We start from the raw sequence: 20729 nt of genomic DNA, 5'->3' as shown, positions 1-20729 counted from the left end.
CTGATGTTTTCCTTCCGTGTCTCGTCTGCACAGAAAATACACTCAGGTCTCTTGTTTTGTTTCTCCAAGCATAAAGGGCCTGTTTAGATCGCGTGTAAACACAAAAAGTGTAAACGCAAAAACGCAGGTGTAAAATTTTACACCTTTTTGCATTTACAGGTGTTTAGATCGCGTGTAAACGCAAAAACGGCGATGCTGGAGCTCGGCTGCCGCGGCAGGGGAGGGGGCGGACGGCACGGCGGCGGCGGGGGGGGGGGGGAGGGCCGGCTGGGGAGGGGCGGCGGGGGGAGCAGCAGGCGGGGGGAGGGGCGGCGGGGGAGCAGCAGGCGGCGGGGGGGGGGGGGGGAGGGCCGGCGGGGGAGGGGCGGTGGGGGAAGCAGCAGGCGGGGGAGGGCGGGGGGAGGGCCGGCGGGGGAGCAGCAGGCAGGGGAGCAGCAGGCGGCGGGGGAGGGCCGGCGGGGGAGCAGCAGGCGGGGGGAGGGCCGGCGGGGTAGGGGCGGGGGGGGGAGGGGCGGCGAGGGAGCAGCAGGCGGGGGAGCAGCAGGCGGCGGGGGAGGGGCGGCGGGGGAGCAGCAGGCGGGGGAGGGGAGCTGCAGGAGAGAATGCACGCGGCCCGATGCCCAAAAGTAAAAATAAACGTCCCGGCCCGTTTAGATTCCTAAACGCGAAAAGACCCTAAACGCGAAATCGTTTTGCCTTTTTGCGTCGATCTAAACAGGCCCAAAGAAAAAAAAGGATCACAGGAGGTGTTGCTTTCCTTGACGCCTCTCTTCTCCGGCTCCGAGCTAGATATACTCGGTGCTCTCCAGCCGTTTCGGATTAGGACGCCCACGAAACGCCGCGTCGGCACAGGAAATCCAAGGACATGGCCTGATGGCCACGAACCGGAAGATATGGACTACAGGACTAGCCGTAGACATGTGCATGCAAGCAGATATCGATGCATGAACAGTCTGGTGTGAACGGCTCACCGGGAGACTAATTCTAATGGAGGTCTTCATTCTCGTCAAATGAGACGTCATGTAAGCAGATTACTTATCTTTTTCCTTATTATTAAAAAATTTTACTTTTATTAATGAAAGATGCTCCAGTAAATTACCAATTACATCTCTAATATCAAAATATTTAAATATTTTGATCGTCAAAATACACCTTCAGAAAATTTCTCTCTATCTTATATCTTATCTTATATCTTAAAAGTTGAGTCTACAGCACTAACTAAAAAATATTATTGATAATAAGAAGAGAAAATATATAGAGTAAATATTATTGATAATGAAGTAAGAAAATATATAGAGTACGAGACTTGCTGGAGATGCTTTTAAGATGGGCGCGGTATAGCTCTCCGGGTAATAGAAAAAATAACAGCACTGAGTAAAGATTGAGGACAAATGAAGAAGAAATCTTCCTGCCTTAGTTTATTCTTCACTTAGAAGGGGAGCTTTTACTCTTACATACCACCCTACCACACTCGATGCATATACAGAGTACAGACGACGACGCCAGCCGCACTCGGGCGCCTCGCGCCCGCCTCGTCACCGCGATCGACGGCGGCGCACGTACGGCTCCAACGCATCAACGCCAACGACATGACCACGCAGTCGCGCACGCCATGGCTAGCTGCTCACGCGCACGAGATGTGCGCCTCCTCGCCGACGCGGATGGCCTGCGCCGCCGCGGCTGACGGCACGCACTGCGCGGCAGCCGCCGGAGCGGGGGGCACCGCGCCGCCCTGCTGCTGCTGGTGCTGCTGCTTGACGGCGGCGGCGACGCGCTTGCAGGCCCCCAGGACGGGCGCGCCGGCGAGCGGGATGACGGGGAGGTTGTCGCAGTTGCAGATCTCGATCATGAAGCCGTCGGGGTCGTGGAAGAAGATCTGGTCGACGTTGATGCCGCCCTCCTCCACGCACCGCTGCACGTACGGGATGCCCAGCTCCTTGAGCCGCCGCTCCACCGCCGTCATGCTCTCGCACTGCAGACCATACAGTGCAGACATGAGTACGTACGAAGGTGCCGTCACTTTCAATTCACAAGTCCACAACTTGAAATGATAAAAATCAGAGCTTTTACACGTACGGTGACTCGTGTGGGGTAAGATATTTTTTTTTCTACTTTGGCCTATCGTGTCAGATTCGTGTGATGTGAGTCATCACGGCGATCGAGCACAATCCCTCAATCATTATCCACCTCAGCCCTCTGTGGCTGCTGACTCGGACACTACGACACACACGCGACCGCTCAACAGTTTCTGTCCGAAAATATCCCGATCGATGCGTCATCAACGGTCTACACAGGAGAATAGGAGATGGCCGGCCGTCGTCCTTGCAGCAACGTGATAAACACCCGGCCGTGACCCATCGCCGGCGAAAATGACTTGGCGCTCGCCGCATCCGTGGTACCAGAACACGGGCAATTATGCGCGGAGGTTTGGAGCCTATAGCCGCTGATGGACAGCGTCGCTCTCGTGACTGCTAATATTTCCTCGACATTTGTGAGCTGGTTGCTGAGGGAGAGCTAGCTAGCTGTAGGGCCGATGAGCCATGGAGGTGTCTGTGTGCATGTGATTGTGTGTCCCGGCCCGGGAAAAAAGGATTGGGAAAGGGAGGTTAGGGGAAAGCAACATCGACAGTTGATCTGAAGAGGACATGGCTGACCTAACAGCTTGGCTGCCGGAGGGACATGCATGTGAAGCTCTAGAGAGTTCTGACGCTTAATTCCCAGGACTTTGTAATAAAAAGATGATGTTTAATATTTTTTTCTCGAATACGTTGAAGATCAGCTCCGCATTTTTTATATTATATATTAAGAGGAATAGAGTTTGAGCAAGTTTCAAGTGACACCAATGCCCAGTAAGATAAAGAACTTCCGAGTTTTAATGCTTGTTTTGGTTTTGTTTTGGAAGATTAATTTAGCCTGAACTAATTGTATGGTATCTGGAAAACATTATGGGTAAGGTTTGATCATATACCAGTATATCAGGGTAGTACAGCTGTAGCACAAACAAATTCTTTTATGCCTCTCATCTTGGTATAACTGTGGTATCGGAGTGTTTATGTATCCCTCGTTCACTCTCGCTAATTGATACGAGACCTAAAGCCATAAATAAATAATAGATAGATAAATAATTAGACTATAACGTCGCTGCACTGTCAAGCAGGTGGCCGATAGTTGGGCAAAATCCCAGCACGAAACCAACGTGGAGCTCCTAGGTAGGCAGGTACCTAGAACAGAGACAGAGTGACCTTATGCTGAGACTAGAAACAGTGGCTGAACGTACTGCATTTTATAGCAGGTAGGTCGGACGGCGATGGTATCCGCTCGATTTACATGTAGAACAGCGGAAAGATACTTTCGCTGTAACCTGAAATCGTCGCTGCAAGTTGGCTGGAGCACGTCACTGTCGACCACGAGCGGTAGAACCCAAGCCGTACACTCATTCCTAGCTCCTTTTTTCCCCCTGATTCCGTCCAAGATATCGCATGACCTAAGCTACCCTGCACGACATGCACTATGCTATCTGTGGACTCGACCGGCCGGAACACGGCTCGGAATCGTCCTTGCTGCGGAGCGAAGCAGCAAGGGAACGCCAATTCGTCCACATGCTGCTCCTCCCCTTGGTTCCCATCCGATGATCATCCATGGCGGATGGCGCGCACGGCGCAACTTGGCGGAACGGACGGGCAAAGGAGGAGCTCCCGGCCCCCGGAAATGGAGGCGGCGCGCGCACGCAAGCGACCGGAGAGGCGCGCGGCCTTAGCGTGCGCGCCCCGCCGCGCGTCTCGATCGATCGGCTCCGTGACGGGCATGGACGGACTCATGGACACCGACGTGGCTCCATGGCCCGGGGGTGAAACCGTGAAAGCAACCTTCGCCATGTGCGGACGAAGGTGGGGGCGGCGGCTCGGCGTTGGAGGCTAGCGCGGCCTAGGTGGTGGCTACCGTGCAGGTTAATCCATCCACCCATCGATGGAGATGGAAATTATTAGTTCCCAAGGCCCCGTCGCCGTCGGGGATCAGGGAGAAAATAGATATTAATTCTGGAGTGACTCAGCTCAGGCAGAGATTGCTGAGAGTGAGCAAGACAGAGAGATGAAGGGCATGGAGACGAGATAGTTTTCTGGTCATGGTGCTGATGAGTACCTGGAAGGAGATGTGGTTGTCCTTGGGGTTGATCTCCCTCTTCTCCGGCAGGCTGCCGGGGTCCTCCGACTGCAGAAGGTGGATGCCGATCCCGTAATTGAACAACCTAAGCATTCAGAACCGATCTGATCATCATCGCGCGAGAGGCATACAGTGCGTGGCAGAGCTGCTGTGTCTGTGGGCAACAAGACTGTAGATTGGTATGTACAGACTACAGAGTTGCTGAATCGCTGAGCGTACCATGCGCCGTCGAAGTCAAAGGATCCCGGGCGGCGGATGGGGACGAAGCCCAGCACGTCGGTGTAGAAGCGCAGCGACTCCTCCACCGACCGGCACACGATGCTGATGTGGTTCAGCGACGCCAGAGGCAGCACACCGCCCGCCCTGCCGCCGCCGAGGCTCACCGCCGTGTTCACCATCCTCCCTCTGGTGTTCGGCCAGGCACGCGCTCGACCGGGTCCCCAAGCTCGCGGCTTAAGCCGTCGCCGACGAACGAAACCGACCGAGATGACCGGCAGCAGCCCGGAGCTATCTCTATCGACCCAGCTCCCACAGAGCGCCTGCTCTGCTCTGCTCCTCCCTCCTCTGCTACACTACCACCGCTGCGCTAAGCTTGCAATGAATTAATGGCAGCTGGAGGCTGCGTGTGTACGTAGGTTTGCAAAAACAAACAAGCTCCTCCTGCGCTCCAGTGATGAGTGAGGGAGAATGGTGGCGCTCCGGGGCGGGTTATATAGCGCCGCGGCCGCGCCGGGGCTCCGCTCCACGCGGACCTCCCGCCGGACACGTGGATCCACGTCATCCTCATCCAGATCTTTCTCCCCTCCACGCAGGGGCAAGAGAACCCTCACGCTACGGCTACGATGACCAAAATTGACCGTTCCGTCCCCACGCTCCCTCGCGTAGAGTACGTTAGTTAACCTCCCCCAACTGACAGTGATCACTTCGCCTAATCTACTCTCAGTCTCTCACCTCTCAGTTTCAGTGAACCGTACGGTAAAATGGTCCCTCCTTTCTTCCTCGGATGCAGGCCATTTTTACCGTCCTTTCCTTTCCAGGTAGTAGCAAAATCAAGAATCGAGAACGAACTTGATCCATCTGAGCAAAATGCTATACTCCGCGGTTCATGCATGAGAGGAGCGGAACGCGGCCAAATTCGTGCGTCGTCGCTACTCGTCGCGTCCGTAGCTTGCTTTTGTCTAGGAGCAGAGCTGCTACGTAGGGACGTAGGGTTCGAGAGGCTTCCATGGAAGCTGGAGCGGTCGGGGCGGTTGCCGTGGCCAAGGAAGGTCGGCTACGACTGCCGCTGGAAGGGCGCCATCTGTCCTCGCCGATCCGGATCGGAGATGGGCGCCATCATCTCCGGTTGAAGTTCATGTGCATGCAGTTGAAGAAAAATGGAGTATAATTATCCGGTTGAATTTGAAGTACGTAAAAAAGCTGGAGGAGATGAGTTTATGTACGCAAGCAATATATTTTCTCTTTTGCGAGGGATAAGAAGTTTTCAGTAACTTACCAATATTTTGACCACAAATACCAACTTTTAGATATAAATTTTATTGGCATATCCTGATTTTGGTTTAGCAAAAGTTGATATGCAACCAATAAAACTACTAGTCTTTTATAGATTGTGAGGGAAGAGTTTTGAAGGTTGCCACTGCAATCTGCTCTGTTGACAGGGGATGGGAGCATGCGCAACCGGCCCCACCAGTCAGTCAGGTATATATAATCTATTTGTTTTCTATAAAATTTTTTATTCTTGTATCGAAGCCAGCTATACGCTTATAACATGCTTTTTCTCTCTCCTCTCCTTCCTTCTCCACATTAACATTTAATCTGCTTACAACCTCTTCTCTCTTCTCCACCTCAACATTTAACCTGCTTACAACATATTATTATACTTGCTCTAAGCAGTTCAGTCTCCTGCTTGCTTGCTGGGGTGACTGTACATCGATCAAAAGTTTGCTCTGGCTGAGATTTCTGACTGTGTCTGGTGTCTACAAATCGAACTGGGGTTCAGACGACACCCAAGCCAAGCCGAGGGGATCCGATCTGATTGGGGGCAAGACAGGACAGTGCCGACTAATCACGGCCATCGTGGGTACCCTGGGCGTCTGGCTGGCATGAAATGCATGCAGGACGGGCACGTTGTTGATCGAGGCCCACTGACGCCACAACTAGCGGGACCTGCCAACGCTTCATATAGCTTGAGCAGCACTGATCATAAGCTGGTAGGAAAAATTTCCCAGAAAATGCTAGACAGCCATCAAGCCTACGAAGGCGCGAACTTCTGCGTTTGGATTTTGTTCAAATCTGAAGTGCCACCATTTATATATGAGTTCATCCTCTGCTGATGGCGTGATGGACAACATTGTCCAGGTTGCCGTATAGGTTTGGGGATCTGATCTTATTATTCCATGAACTATTACAAATTTCTTTAGGATTGGCTAACCCCGGTAAACAAGGCTAGCGGCCATTTCTTTTTTAAGAAAATGCACAGTTCATTATACATAGATGGTCATACAAACATGCACGCACGCTCAACCCTTCGAATCCTAACCTTTAACGTGGGACTGTGATTGTACATCCTAATCGCTTGGGTTCGAGTCTCATTTTAGTACTTAGTTTTCTGCTAGATTAAGCCTTGTTTCCTAAGTACTTTCCACGCAACATAGAAAGATATAATATATTAATCAAAGATATACGTACTATTCCGATCAGCTCGTAGCATCTCACGTTGCCGTTGGGTACCCAGCATCCGTACCCAACCTATACCCGTTGTATTTGGGTAGGGTACGAAATTACCCATCTAAATTTGGGTATGGGTAGGATATACGCAGGTAATACCCATTTCAAACATACCCATCAGTTATACGCAGCTGCGACAACAGCGAGGGGTGTTCTCCGCGATCTCGTCATGACCGGCGTCACCTAAGCGTGCGACCGGCGGGAGGTGGACCATGCTCGCGCTGCTCATCTTCGTGCATCTCTCTTCCAGTGGCGGCGGCGGCGCCGGCGCCGGCACCGGAGCTCGCGGACGACGAGGAGGGTCGCCTCTGCCACAGTTCAGACCCCGCTTCCATATGTTGTGCAGTGCATTAACGTCCGGTTTCGCTTCCATGCTACCTACTCGTTCAACCATACCACTGTCCTCACCGACGACGATGACCCTCCCCGTACTCAGCTCCTCGACGAAGCGCGCGCGAGGTTGCCGAAGAACAGACCCCCACCGTACGGAACCGACGTCCGCCGCCGCCTCCAACTGATCTGCTGGGACCAGGCCGAGCACCTGACGACCTTGACGCCGAGCTCGAGGCTTGGCTGTACGCACACAACTGCACAAGCCTCAACAATCAAGCCTTGCGCTTCGAGAGCGACGAGTCAACACTAGCATAGGGAGCATCGGCCAGTTGCATGATCAACTGCTTTTAGCCGTATGAGTGCTGAGCTGAGCAGACATAAGAGCTTACCTATGGATTATCTATGCCCGTTGGGTAATTACCTACTCATTTGGGGATGGATAAATTGGGAATGGGTAATATGTGGGCATGGGTGTGGGTGACCCATTCCTTCCCCAACGGCATCGTGATAAACTAGCATCGCCGTATTTTTTTTTAAGGGTAGCATCGCCGTTTATTTTGACATACCAGCGCCCGCGGCGTTACACTCACACCCCCACTTCTCGAGTGCGGGAGAACAGCTGGTCATCATTTCACGAATCACGCGTTAAAATAAACTAACACATCCGCAACCTTTCTGTCCTCATCACCATCGTCTGCTCAACGTCGTGACGTTTCCGGGACGTGGAGAACATGTCGATCTCTGCATAAAAATGGAGACACGGAGACCTACCAAAACATCCTAGCCATTCAGCTAGCTGTCCCATCAGAGCCTCAGCTTTATTTTGCTTCAGATCGATCTAGTAGCTAATGGCTCAGGCTAGCTAATAGGTTCACTGCAACCTGTCGAGGAAGCTGCCAAGCACAAAAACAGGGATGCCTGTTGAGTCGGATAGCACTTCACCTTTGCTGCTGCTACTACCTGTTCGCGCACCTGTGAATGGGATTCGTGATCTTGCCAGGTAGCTCCTCACTACGAGCCTGGGCGAATCAGATGGATCAACATGTTCCTGCTCTTGCTTCTTCTAGTTCAGGAACTATAAAGTTACCTTTTTTGTTTTTTACATAACAATGAGGAACTATATATACAATTAATTCTGGCACTTGTGAACAAAGCAAGTGGTGGCTCATGAGTCATGCGTATCATCAGAAGGCACTTTGTGTTCTGAAAATTGTTGTCCGAAGCTAGGAAAATTAGCTCGCCATTGCAGGAGATAACCGCCACTTCGGGATGACCAGACGCCATCTTGCTCAAAGCAAACCTTATCAACACTACAGAAAATGGTTTTAATACGGTATTTTGTGGTAAGCTAGCGCTGTTCCAAGTTGCAACCTCACGCCACCAAAAGTGTAGTCCACGAGAGACACAGTTATAGCTTTCAAAATGAGCAAATTAAGATTAAGAAGGACGAGGGTGTTGGCTAGTATGGATAGGTAATCTCTAGAGATAGAGTTGGACTTTCATGCATGGAAAAGTTCTTTGCTTGTAAATCAATGCAAAGCCTGTGTGTGCGTGGCATTCATGTAAACAAATCTTGTAAGCCACATTGTCTTTTCGCGTGTGTGATCTACCAAGTCATGCCCCGGGCGCTGTATCTTCACATGTGTGATCTGCTAAGTCATTTTAACTTGTTTAGCAGAGCCAAAAAACGGGGATCAGTGAGAGCGAATTGTGAACAACTAGTACTAACTAAATGAAAGCGAACAAACTCTGAGTCGTTCAAACGATGTCCATGAATGTATCCTAGCTACTTCTCGATCTCCATCTGTTGTCCAAACTATGAATAAGCCTTGGTTTAGTCAGAGCACCTAGCAACGGATGCGGGATGCGCGTGCTGCATGCCCCCGGTCCCATTGGTGAGCTGTGTGAAGGCGCATGACCCGTGAAGTGTTCGTTTTCAGCACGTTTTCTTTGTTAACAGAGGAGTATCAGCAGGCTCCATCAGCTATACAAGCTATCCGTTATGTCTTTCCGCGCGGTGGATTTGTGCGAACTGGGTCTGGAGGATTTCAGACACATTGGGGCATGCTGATTGGGACGCCGCCAAAACAAGAAATGAATCAGCCTCCTGTTTCTGGCATGCCGACGGTTTCCGCAATCAAGGCTTGCTTGATTTCCATCATCTGTACGTCCATGATGATCAACCAAATGATGCATGGTTTCTGGTACAAATGAACTCGATTGCTATCCACTGCTATCATGTACATGAGTTCATGGGAAGCAATACACGAAAAATGCAGAGGAGAGGACAACCACGGCAACTTCTGCATATTGCAAAACAGTTCGACCAAGCATGCGTAGCTAAGGCCATGCTACTGCTAGCCACTAGATTCCTTGGACTTGGAAACAACTCAGAATCGCTGCCAGCCATCTCTCGTCTGCAAGTTCTGCATGTCTCTTGCGTTACCTCGAACTTGTGAAGGCTGATGAGGACCATGCCATGTCCTTTTTTAACTGAAGAAATCATGCCATGTCCTTCATTCAGGACCTTTTTGGCTTGGGACATGACAGGCGTTGTTTTGGCCCCCTTCTGTCAGACTCTTTCGTTTTTCAGGGGCCATCTGTCAGGCTCAGGCGGCATGCATGCCAGTGCAAGCCACCCCATATATCTGCAGTGCAGATGGCAGTTGAAGTTTGATCTATCTCTGTTTGGTTCAGATATCAGTCAAAGGATGCATCATATCATACATGTGGATTGGAAACAAGACAAGAAGTCGATCGATCTCAGACAAAGGGAATCTATCAGTTCGTGTGTCTCTGATCAAAACTTGTTTCTCTTTGTTGCCATCATCGCATAGTATTTTTTTTTCCTTTACCAAAATAGGCTCCAAATTTTATTTGGAGCGTCAAGCTTGGGGGCGGGGCAGAAATGAGAATTTGCTGCCTTTGGCAACTTTGATCCTGTCCTTTTCTAACCGCTAGTTGTATCCCTGTTTCAAAAACATAAACATACAGCTGCTGCGGTAGTGTACCTACTTTTTCAAGTGCTCTGAAGATATAATATTAACGATCTTTTTATTTTTGAATCGAACCACGATGAATAAACTAGTAAATCCTTGACCCTTCTGCACTTCCACCATTTTTACCGACCCCATTACCTTGAATACGCCGTGACGCTTCTGGGACGTGGAGAACATACCTTGCATTAAGATGAGACACGGGGACCTAATAAAAGCATCCTAGTCAATAGTCATTCAGCTGTGTTCAAGGAGACTCATCAGCTTTACTTCACATCAAGCAGCTGTACATCCACTTCAACCTGTCTCTAGGGACCAGCCAAACAAAAAGACTAGGCAGCAGAAATCTGTTGAGAGTTACGTTGGAGAGCACCTGGCTATCTAGCAGCATGCGCATGTGGTGAAACTGATGCATGATCTTGCCAGGTATTAGCACCTCGCTAGCTAGCTACACGCAAAGGATCAAATCAGATCAGCGTACTCATAATTCAGATCAGCACGCGTCGTGCTCATGTTCTTTATTTTGTCTGGTCGATCGTGTGCAGGAACTAAAAGGTTCTGCCAGTCGTGTATCATCTGAAGGCTGATGAACGAGGCCAATTCTTTCATACACCACAATCGGAAACCCCTGATTTTTTCTATAATTAAGCCAAATTAGCACACACATTGTAGGAGACAAAGATCAGGCGGTAATATTTGAATATATGGAGAACATCTTTTCTGCTCATGTGCATAGATCTTCTTTCGATGCCAATATAACGAGATGTTTGGTTGGGAGTCAAGGAGGGATTGGGTGACCGGGGGGAGAATATTTTCCAAGATCGTAGACGAGCTAATTCCAAAAAAAAAAATGGCGAATCGCTCCATCCCGCTTCCTCACTGACATGCGGATCGTAATATCTCATTTCAAGATAATCGACTCGGTGATTATAAGAGTCTCTCGGTAGCATCTCAGGTCCTAGGTTCGACTCTTCGTGGGAATGAATTTTCTATAATTTAACGGTGCTGTGCTTTCAGTGATAGACGACGTTCTCGTCGACAGCGAGATGTCTGTGGTGACTTTGTCAATCTTGAGAATTTGCCAATTCAGAATCTTCAAAGATTCTCATAGGAGTAGGATTTGCATATGTGTGTTCATATGGGTGAGTGTGCGTTCATTGTGAGTATTTGAATTGTACTGTGTAATCGGAAAAAAATGACGCACTCTCTCCGTTTCCTTTCACAAACGTGCCCACAGTTGTTGCTGGTACTATCCACGTTTTTTACGAGCTACATCATAAGATCTAATGATGTATCGGGACCCGTTTTTCTCGTTCACTTTTACGATGTTGCCATAAGAACTAACCAATATTCTGCTGGTGGCAGCTGCTAACCTTGTGGAGATTATAAAAATGACATGATGATATCTAAGGTTATTGTTGAAAACGACATCGTAAGTGTGTGCACATACGTGATTACACGTTCCTCGTTTCTCTTTTTGCGTTCAGCAATGTTCTTTTCCTTGCGATAAGATTTAGGAAATGCTCTTGTAACAGAGTTTTTTTTTTAAAAAAAAGGACCTACATCCTTCTTTCTCTACGCTATTTCCCCCCCCTTAAAGCAAAAAACATGTATATCTGTACTCGTCCTTAACTCTATCCATCATTATTGATGCATGCACGATAAGAAAAATTATAATAATGTAAACTACTACCTCCATTCTTTAATGTTTGATGATGCTGATTAGTTTAAACATTAAAGAATATAGACAGAGTACAAGAAATACTTGATACCTTTCCGGCCCTTGGGCCATGGGATGTGAGTTTCAGCGAACGGCCCAATTCGTGTGAGGCCCACCAAATCGTAATCGGACGCGGGCCGGGAACGGGAACGGGAACGGGACGGAACGGACTCGGTATCGGTCTCCTCGTGTGACCCGCTCCCGATCCGACTCGCCTTCTCCCTCCCGCTGCTGATCCGAGGCCGCCATTAATACCCACCCCACCTCGCCACGAAGCACCCAATCCCAATCCCGCGAGACGAGCAAACCCTCTGATTGTCCGGTCCATTGATCCGCTCCAACATGTACAGCGACAAGGCGGCGGTGGCGGCGGTGCAGGCGGGCGGCGACGCGCAGCAGCAGAAGCCCGGCGCCGGGAACCGGATTCAGGTGTCCAGCTCCAAGAAGCCGCTCTTCTTCTACGTCAACCTCGCCAAGGTACGATCGATCCATCGGCCTTGGCTCTCGCTCGCTGGCCCTTCTTCACCGATGGTGGTGGTCTCTCCGGTGGTCCGCCTGATGCTGATTCGTTGGCTTCCGTTTTGTGCAGAGGTACATGCAGCAGCACGGCGACGTCGAGCTCTCCGCGCTCGGGCTGGGTGCGTCTCCCTTCTTATCCCCATCCCAGTTTCGTCTGCAGATCGAATCTTACACAATTTTGACTCCGCACGTGATGCTTGTTGGTATCTCTGAGACTGATTTTTTTTTTTCAGTTCCCAAAGTTTGCCTGTTGCCATCAGCTGTAGCTAGTATTGCACCGTGTACAAATTCTACAATGCTGCATTGATCAAATTATGAAATTGAAATTAAACCGTTGGGCTGACCAATGCGGTTATAATGTCACAGCTTGTAGGCACTTGTATTCACTCTGAGATATGCAGGACAAAATTATTGGCAAATGCACTGCCATGTCATGTTAGCATAGGCATGTTGATCAACGCCGTTCAATTTTCATAAACATGGGGGGGGGGGGGGGGAAGGGAACTACACCATTCTGTTTCCCTTCGTTATAACTTTCTGTAGTGCGAGCTTGGAGGTCACACCACAAATTTTCAGCATGTAACTAAAATTCTGTTTCGGATTAGTCAACACTAACAAAGCTGTTTAATTTGCTTGCAGCCATATCAACAGTTGTGACCATTGCGGAGATCCTGAAGAACAATGGTCTTGCCGTTGAAAAGAGTAAGGACTTCTGGTTCTTATTCCTCATCAAATATGCGTGTAATTACATAATTACATCGAGATAATGTCAACATCTCAATGTCTTTGTCACTGTTGTTCTTTATCCCTCGTCCTGGCTATTCTCTGGATTCTCTTACTTATTGCCCCTTAACCTGTGCAGAGATTAGAACATCCACTGTTGAAATCAGCGACGAAATGAGAGGCCGGTCGATCCAAAAGGCTAAGGTTAGAACAACATGAATCCCTTCACAATTTCTGAGGACATGGACCAACATGGTTTTTCTGCTAGTTTGTTCATTTTCATACGGCATCCTTCATTTTTTTGAAAAATATTGACCCCGAACTCCGTCTGCAGATTGAGATATTGCTGGGAAAGACCGACAACTTCGATGAGCTGATGGCCGCCAGCGCTGGAGAGGCAAACGCAGGAGATGGCGAGCAGTCCTAGAAAGTTCAAGCGTCTAGTTTTCCCTTACTTTTTCGCCTTTTGGGTACTGTTTTGGTGTGTCCACTTCTTGTGTGGCGTTTTTGAAACACTATATTTGAATTATTCCATTTGTAGCCGAGTTGTGTCTAATGTACACTGCTTAGTGCTAATTTAGTGGTGTTACTGACCACTGCACTGTTGTGAGATCATACATATACATCAGAATAGTTTGATACCATGCTTAGTTAAACTGCACGATTAAAACATCAAGAACATAGCAGCCAAGTGAAATTCCATCCACTTGTGGATTATGATTGCCAACGGCATTCCAATTTGTTTTAGAAAGCCATGCTTTCTACTCATCAAGTATATGAAAATCTGGGAACACAGAGGTAAACTTATCTGATCAAACTGAACAAAACGGATCAAGAATTTTTGCTGCTGCAAGCAGCACCTCAGTCGTGACTTTCAACCAGTTCCAGCACCAGTCGACTCAAAGAAATAACAAAAGACGACCGCTGTCAGAATGTCGCAAAACTGAGCTCTAATGAGGTCGTGCATCTGCACTTCACTCATCCTCTTCTTCGATCAGTATCTTCTTGCAAGCCTCATAGCACATAAAAGAAATCCCAGCAGCAGGCACCAACTTCATGCAGCTCGGCCCCAGTCCTCTGTAAAGTCCCCCAACACCTTCATCCTCAAGAATGCTCAAGAGAGCGTGAAGCATGTTCTTGTAAACCTTCCTACCACCAACGGCTCCAACTTGCATGTGCTTGCGAGCGACCTCGAGAGGGAATGTAGCGGTGCTCGATATAGCTCCTGCTGCGGAGCCGATGAGCAGGGTTGGAACATTTCCGATTTCGTTCGTCTTAAACATCTTCTTGTAAACCTTCTTAAGGGTGTCGTAGGCAAAGTAGTTGGTTGCAGCATATGGCACTACCCCAATGAGACTTGGAGTTAAGCCTCTGTAGAGCTCAGTCGGCCCTTCATCACGGACGATTTTGACGAACGCATCAAGGAAGTTGTCATACACACCTCTCTGCAGAAGTAATAAACAACCATAATAGTCTGTCATGTTTTGCACTTCAGTAAGAAAGCTCACTCACTCTACCAGTTTTAGGGAACCAGATATTTCTTGTGGGGCAGCACTAACCTGTATAGTTAATCGTGTCTTAATCAATTCCAGAGGGTATGTACACAGTGTTGAGCTGACACCAGCAAATGCCCCTGCCACTAATGAAGGAGGGACTGGGATCTTCTGTTCCTCCCCAGATTTGGGGGTCAAGAACTTATTAGCAGTATCAAAGGCAAAAAGCTGCAAAAGAAAAAGGTGAAAACAAACAATTAGATATTTCGATGATTATATGTAGCCATAGATCCACCCATCCCATAAGCATAAGCATAAGAATCAATTGATAGCCATTTTTATCATGGCAACATTACCAGAATCACAAAGCATCTGCTGCTTCATGTATGAGGTCATTAAGTCTATCCAGGATTAAGTCACTATATGGAATAGAAAAAATACAGCAAAATCCATCCATGCTACTGAGAGAATACTGCTATGTGTATTTGTATAATACTATTTGGCAAAAAGCTACTAGCCACCGAGTCTTGTAAAATATGAGGCTAAATTCTAATAGTCGCTAGGGGATGTAAAGTTACAGACTATTACCAACTCAAGATTGTTGATACAAACTTAGTTTTGTCCAATAAACAATTCTGAGTTTTGAAATACTCAAAAGACTAGTCAGTTACATGAAGATTTTGGAAGTCGTAAAACAACAAAATGACAATTCACAACTGAAGGTTTATTTGGAGTTATATTGACCTTATCTGATTCTATAATCTGCAACAAGAACTTCATTGAATGACAAGCAACAAGCTAGATCTTCTACCTTATGCAAAGAAACAGTAATTAGTTAGGTGCTTAAGTATCTGAATTTGTAGGGAGCTCAAGCAGACACCAAAGCAACAGACAAGGCCAATCGTTTCTATTAATTAATGGGCATCTTAGCATAAGTTTTCTCAAGGTCAATATGAGTAGCATTGTAACAAGGAGAGTCAGATTGGAATTATTTACAACTTTTAACATACGAATTTTGATCTTATAAGTTATAAATACAAAGTACATAAAAGGCTTATCTCATTTAAAGTCTGCATGGTGCAAGATTATCCCAATAACCTATATAACTAGGCATGGAAAAAAGTGGTTAGCTCCAGTTATGGGTCCTTAACCATAATGTTCCATTAAACTAAACCGATAACAAAAATATTAAATCTTCCGATAAGCCAGAAGGATAAAAACCCTAGCATTAGCCTCTCTTATAGATGGGGCTTAAGTTTAAAACAATACCGAAAACAAATTAACTCATTGTCCTCTGAGTGACAAACTTAAACACATTGCCACATAGGCCCCAAGAATAGAAAAGATCTAAACATTTCATAGTGTTGCCACGGTGGAAATATTGCAATGAATTAGCACTAACTGTAACCAGGACAAATGTTCAGTTTATTTGCAAGCAGGTAGTAGGTTCTGCAATAGAAATATGTACCAAAGGTTGATTCCCACATTATGGTGAGGAATAATCTACCTATTGAACACAAATAGCAAAGAAAGCACAGTAAAGAATCACAGGAAGATGATGAATTATGTAACCATGCATCAGTTGTTTACCTCGATTGCCTTGCTTGGGGCTACCCGGATGACATTAACAAAGTTACCACGGAATAATCCAGTCCACCCTTCATGCTTCATGATAGATTGGAATACCTCCGTTGTCGAATTCCCATTGCTCCCAACCATCAAATGCGTCCTAATCGTCTCCAAAGGTGCGACGGCAGTCCTCGACACCGCACCCGCAATCGCCCCACTGATCAGCCTCTTGAGGTGGTGATTCCCAACCTTAATATTAAGCTTCACGACTTTCTTCTTCCCTTTATCCCTCAACCCCACACCTTCCCCCGGCAGAGGTGTCTCGACAACCTCCGGTGAGACGTACTTCATATACTGGTCCCTTGGAGTCTCCGGAGACGGGGCGCTAGAGGAGGCCCCGGGGAATCCAACCCCCACCTGCTGGCCCACGCTGGCGAACAGGCCGGCCGGCGGGTGGAAGGACTGGTGGAGGGTCCATGAGAGGTTGAACCCGCCATCGCCATCCACACCGGCAGGTGCTACAGGCGGGAGGGCTAGGAAGCAGCAGCCCCAATCCTTCGTATCCGCGCATTGCAACCGCGAGCCGCCGCTCTTCCTGCTCATCGGCCCGGCCTGGTTTCTTGAATCAACTGGACGGCGATATTGCGGCGGCCCCTCACCTCCACCTCCAAGCAGGCTGAGAAACACCTAGTGCGGCGAAAAAGGGAGCTGACGGGAATGGATTCAAAAGGTGTGGCGTGGAAAAGAAGCGGAAGCAGGCATCTTGGGGCTGAAAAAAGGCGCTATTCTTCAGCGGCTGCCGTCCAAATACACTCTCCACTAGCGCGGAAAAGGACTGATTTCTAGGTTGAAACCCCCCACGCCCAACGAACGCGAAGGAATGACGATACAATTGGTAAAGAATCAATCTGCAACCAGAGGAAAGGGAAAGGAATTAAAGATGAGAACCTTTTTTAATCCGGCGTGATTGGAAATTTCAGCCGGCGATTACCTTGCAGATTGGGAATGGACCCCTCCTTTTCCTCCTCGTTAACCTCGCCTTATGTTTCTTGGCCGCCGCCGCCGCCGCCGGAGAGGAGAGGAGAGGAGAGGAAGTTGGGGCCTTGGGGTTGGTGGCCTTGTGGGAGTAGTAGGAGTCAAAACCGGCAGCACCAACGCGAGGTACTTTTGTTGCCTTTCTCTTCCTCCGAAGTCCGAGCACGTGATTTAACACTTGAGCAGTACTGCTACTGTTCCGTACCGCATCCACAAGAAGTCAAGAACAGCACTGCTACTGAAATGAAAAATATTTTGTTGTTTTATACTGAGACGGGGGCTGACAGCAGTTAGCATGGTACTATTTGTTGAATCTTTGCTTGGATTTTGGTCAATGCTGTTGATGTAGTCGAGGGATTGGAGAGAGGAAGGCACGCAAATAAGGAAGAGCACCGGCATAATCTGATGAGATGGTACCGAGTGGCAGCCCGGTTCGTGAGGAATGAGACAATGCTAAGAGCGTAGATCTTCTCTTTTGTGCAAACCTCGTAGTGTCAAAGATAGAAATTGTGAGAAAACTAACAGTATCAGCAGGAATATTTGTAGTATTATACTTTTCGTGCCTTCTTCCGAGGTGTCTTAGATCTTATTATATACCTCTTTCTTTTAAAATATAGTTCATTTTTGCTTTTTCTATATTTTAATTTATAAAATATAGAAAAATTAAAACGAAACTACATTTTAGAATGGAGTATAAGTTACATTTTATAGGCCTTTAGATTAGATCAACTATCTAATCAATCTTTTAGTGTAATTTGAATTTCACCTTTTACATAACTTCTACTTCTCTGTTTTAAAATGTATGTAGATATATATGTATATCTAGGTGCATAAAATAAAAAAATATTATATTTAGAAAAACCAAAACGATCTATAATTTAGAACGGAGAAAGTATTTTACGAAGCAATTTCCTACTCTCTTCATTTTAAAATATAAACCAATTTAGTATTGTTTTAAGTTATTTTTTCCAACTTCAATTATGTTTATAGAAAATACACCACCATCGATAGATCAAATCAGTTTAGTTAATTCTACTACTAGGCACGTCTTGTTAATTAATTAATTAATTTATTGTAAGTATTACTATATTTTTCTTAGCTTGGACAAATAAAGTCAGAGAAGTTTGAATAATGATAAAACTAAAAATTGTCTACATTTTGGAACAAATGCAGCTAGAGTTCTTCTTCACTCCATCCCATCGATCCCTGCTATTCCCATTTCTCGATCTACCAGCGGTTGGCAGCTCGATCACGAACCGGGTCTCGCTGTCGCTGCATCTCTATGCTTTATTCTGTTTCTGTCCCGATCAGCCAGCGCCTGGAAAAAAAGAGAAAAAAAATAGCGCGAGCAAAGAGCATGGGCGCAAGAAGAAATAGGAGAAGAGGATAAATGCTTCCTGATCTTGCTTCCACGCGCCACGTGTCGACCTGGCCACGTGCGCTGGTGTGTGGCGTGGCGGGTGCCGAGCTGCCGGCCGGCCGGCCGGCCGGCCGGGACGTGACGTTCCTGTTCCTCCCCTCCCGCGATCGCTCTCGCTGGCAGCCATGCTGGCGGTGAATCCGCTTCTCCCATGTCGTGTGGTTTCCCATCGCCGCCCGTCGCGCTCCCTTTCCCTTCCGACAACGATGGCTGGAGGAGAGGCCTCACGCCGTCACGCGTCAAGACTCGAGAGACACTCAGACTCCAGGGCGCGGGAGCGGGACATGGCAGGTGTACCTGGGCCCTATTTGCATGGGCCTAAATTGAACTGGAATTTGTACTGTGCACATCTGGGCCGGGCCTCAAATGTACCCATGATACAAGCACAACGAGACTCAGCAGCCAGTCTAATGTGTAGGTTGCCCCTTACGGGAACAAAGAAACGAATTAGAGGATTCAGCAGTCTTCCCTTCACCTTCCAGATCCGTTGAGAATAAACGCAAAGGCAAGCAGGTCTATTGCTGCTCCAAATGGAAGCACACGGATAGTGCTTCATGGCATGGACGACGGTGTCGCTCGCCAGCCAGCCACGATGCGTCTCCAAGGTGAGTGAAGCAGAGGAGTTGGTTGTTGCCGCGCGGCGACCTGACACTGACAGCTGAGCCAGTGCCATGGAGCGGCTTCAGTCGCACGCCCAAGTAGTTCAGATGTGTAACCTCTTGTTGATGATGAGCATTTCTGATATGTGATGTGACCTTCAAATGCTGTGTTGCGAAGGTCACAAAACTTGAGAGCGCAGGATCTACCTAAATTTGCTATCCTCCTGGCTGTGATCAAGCAACAGACCTTCAAGTGGTGATCGATGCAGAGCCCTGCTTCCCATCGGAATGCTGGAACAGAGAGAGTAAGGCCACTCACAAGTGTCAGCGAGATTCAGGCCAATTCTCCGTCCGAGAGCAAGATCAGATGAACAATCTGAGTTGCCGATACAAATCCACTGGCGGTATACGCGAACGGGGATCGAACATTATTTTATTAATCGTTGCTTGCTGACACGAACAGACAAAGAAGCAGAGCTACAGCTCCAATGCACCAATCCATGGACGACGTCGAGAATGCTCTGGTTCCCTGGCAGGCCAAGGTTGCGGTTGGACCGGTGGTTTCATCCCCGAGGCGAAGCGGAGGAGTTGCTGGCGTGCTGCGCGTCGGTGGACGTCGCCGGGCGCGCCGCGTGCTCACCGTCAGCATCGGCGGCCTTGGCCTTGGGGCACCGGTCGTGGCCGTACCAGACGCCGTCCGGCAGCGGGTCGCCGAAGTAGAAGGTGGCCGCGACCGGCGCGCGCGGGCCGGGCTGGACGACCTGCACCCACTCGGGCGCCCAGCCGTCGCGGCCGTCGCGGCGGAGGTAGAGGTAGCAGACGCCGTAGCCGCAGGGGCCCGGCACGCGGAACGTGTCGGTGCCGCACCGCTCCAGCGCGCGCGCCCCCGACGTGGGGAGCCGCGGCGCGTGGGCCTCGTTGCGGTACGCGTCCCCGAACGCGACGCTCACGGCGTCGGACGTCCGCGCCGCCGGCGACGCGCAGGACGTCTTCACCCGGAGCGTGTACGTGCACGCCCGGGCCGCGGCGGCGGAGGCGCCGGAGGGCGCGGTGAGCGCGAGCGGAAGGACGGAGAGCAGCAGCGGGAGCGCCAGGCCGCGGAGGGGTACGGCAGCACAGCCGGAAGCGGCCATCGCCGGCGCCGGTGGTACGGGGAGGTGGAAGGATGGCGGGTGGATGCGGATGAAGCCGTGCTGGGCCGCGCATCCGATGCGGAGCGGGGAGGTGATTGATGTAGCAGCAGGCGCGCGGGTGACGTCGGCGGCGAGGATGGTGTGGCGTGTCGGGGACCAGAAACGCCTGGGCGACAGGCGAGTGGAGGGTCGAGGCCGAGTCACTGGGTCCAGGCCCACACGTTTTCCGCGGTGCCCATGAGGCCAAGACCATGATGATTGATGAAGTGGGCTGTGGACGCGTGCGCATCCGCCGGGCCAG

At 49.2% G+C, this 20729-nt stretch overlaps 4 protein-coding genes across 4 annotated transcripts; 1 reads left to right on the top strand and 3 right to left on the bottom strand.

The window, feature by feature from the left end:
• Nucleotides 1-1293: 1293 nt before the first annotated feature.
• On the bottom strand, nucleotides 1294-4833 carry LOC112884777. Its single transcript, XM_025950333.1, has 3 exons — nucleotides 4381-4833; nucleotides 4141-4246; nucleotides 1294-1972 (listed from the first exon to the last, which is right to left on the bottom strand). Exons 1-3 carry the CDS (start codon nucleotides 4557-4559, stop codon nucleotides 1625-1627), a joined length of 633 nt encoding a protein of 210 aa, XP_025806118.1. The 5' UTR covers nucleotides 4560-4833; the 3' UTR covers nucleotides 1294-1624.
• Nucleotides 4834-12137: 7304 nt separating this feature from the next.
• LOC112884781 (uncharacterized protein At2g34160-like) lies at nucleotides 12138-13795 on the top strand. Its single transcript, XM_025950338.1, has 5 exons — nucleotides 12138-12414; nucleotides 12527-12575; nucleotides 13096-13158; nucleotides 13319-13383; nucleotides 13514-13795. Exons 1-5 carry the CDS (start codon nucleotides 12280-12282, stop codon nucleotides 13604-13606), a joined length of 405 nt encoding a protein of 134 aa, XP_025806123.1. The 5' UTR covers nucleotides 12138-12279; the 3' UTR covers nucleotides 13607-13795.
• A 74-nt stretch (nucleotides 13796-13869) lies between these two features.
• On the bottom strand, nucleotides 13870-17430 carry LOC112884773 (adenine nucleotide transporter BT1, chloroplastic/mitochondrial-like). Its single transcript, XM_025950329.1, has 4 exons — nucleotides 17233-17430; nucleotides 16263-17149; nucleotides 14739-14900; nucleotides 13870-14624 (listed from the first exon to the last, which is right to left on the bottom strand). Exons 2-4 carry the CDS (start codon nucleotides 16842-16844, stop codon nucleotides 14154-14156), a joined length of 1215 nt encoding a protein of 404 aa, XP_025806114.1. The 5' UTR covers nucleotides 16845-17149; nucleotides 17233-17430; the 3' UTR covers nucleotides 13870-14153.
• A 2270-nt stretch (nucleotides 17431-19700) lies between these two features.
• On the bottom strand, nucleotides 19701-20553 carry LOC112884778 (embryo-specific protein ATS3A-like). Its single transcript, XM_025950334.1, has one exon. The coding sequence runs from the start codon at nucleotides 20426-20428 to the stop codon at nucleotides 19859-19861; it is 570 nt and encodes a 189-aa protein (XP_025806119.1). The 5' UTR covers nucleotides 20429-20553; the 3' UTR covers nucleotides 19701-19858.
• Nucleotides 20554-20729: the final 176 nt, after the last annotated feature.

The sequence above is a fragment of the Panicum hallii genome, chromosome 3 (assembly GCF_002211085.1).
Source record: "Panicum hallii strain FIL2 chromosome 3, PHallii_v3.1, whole genome shotgun sequence".
NCBI lineage: Eukaryota > Viridiplantae > Streptophyta > Magnoliopsida > Poales > Poaceae > Panicum > Panicum hallii.
Note: the sequence above shows the minus strand (reverse complement) of the source record. Positions and strands in the feature narration are given on the sequence as shown.

Bases quoted from the DNA above. Each gene is read 5' to 3' on its own strand.
- LOC112884781 (XM_025950338.1), top strand. From the start codon at position 12,280: ATGTACAGCGACAAGGCGGCGGTGGCGGCGGTGCAGGCGGGCGGCGAC. The intron at 12,415-12,526 runs GTACGATCGATC...CGTTTTGTGCAG, and splicing joins TCTACGTCAACCTCGCCAAG to AGGTACATGCAGCAGCACGG. The intron at 13,159-13,318 runs GTAAGGACTTCT...TAACCTGTGCAG, and splicing joins TGGTCTTGCCGTTGAAAAGA to AGATTAGAACATCCACTGTT.
- LOC112884773 (XM_025950329.1), bottom strand. From the start codon at position 16,844: ATGAGCAGGAAGAGCGGCGGCTCGCGGTTGCAATGCGCGGATACGAAG. The intron at 14,901-16,262 runs GTAAACAACTGA...TTTCTTTTGCAG, and splicing joins CCCCAAGCAAGGCAATCGAG to CTTTTTGCCTTTGATACTGC. The intron at 14,625-14,738 runs GTTAGTGCTGCC...TTACTTCTGCAG, and splicing joins AGACACGATTAACTATACAG to AGAGGTGTGTATGACAACTT.
- LOC112884778 (XM_025950334.1), bottom strand. From the start codon at position 20,428: ATGGCCGCTTCCGGCTGTGCTGCCGTACCCCTCCGCGGCCTGGCGCTC.
- LOC112884777 (XM_025950333.1), bottom strand. From the start codon at position 4,559: ATGGTGAACACGGCGGTGAGCCTCGGCGGCGGCAGGGCGGGCGGTGTG. The intron at 4,247-4,380 runs GTACGCTCAGCG...CTGAATGCTTAG, and splicing joins TTTGACTTCGACGGCGCATG to GTTGTTCAATTACGGGATCG. The intron at 1,973-4,140 runs GTACTCATCAGC...TATGGTCTGCAG, and splicing joins ACAACCACATCTCCTTCCAG to TGCGAGAGCATGACGGCGGT.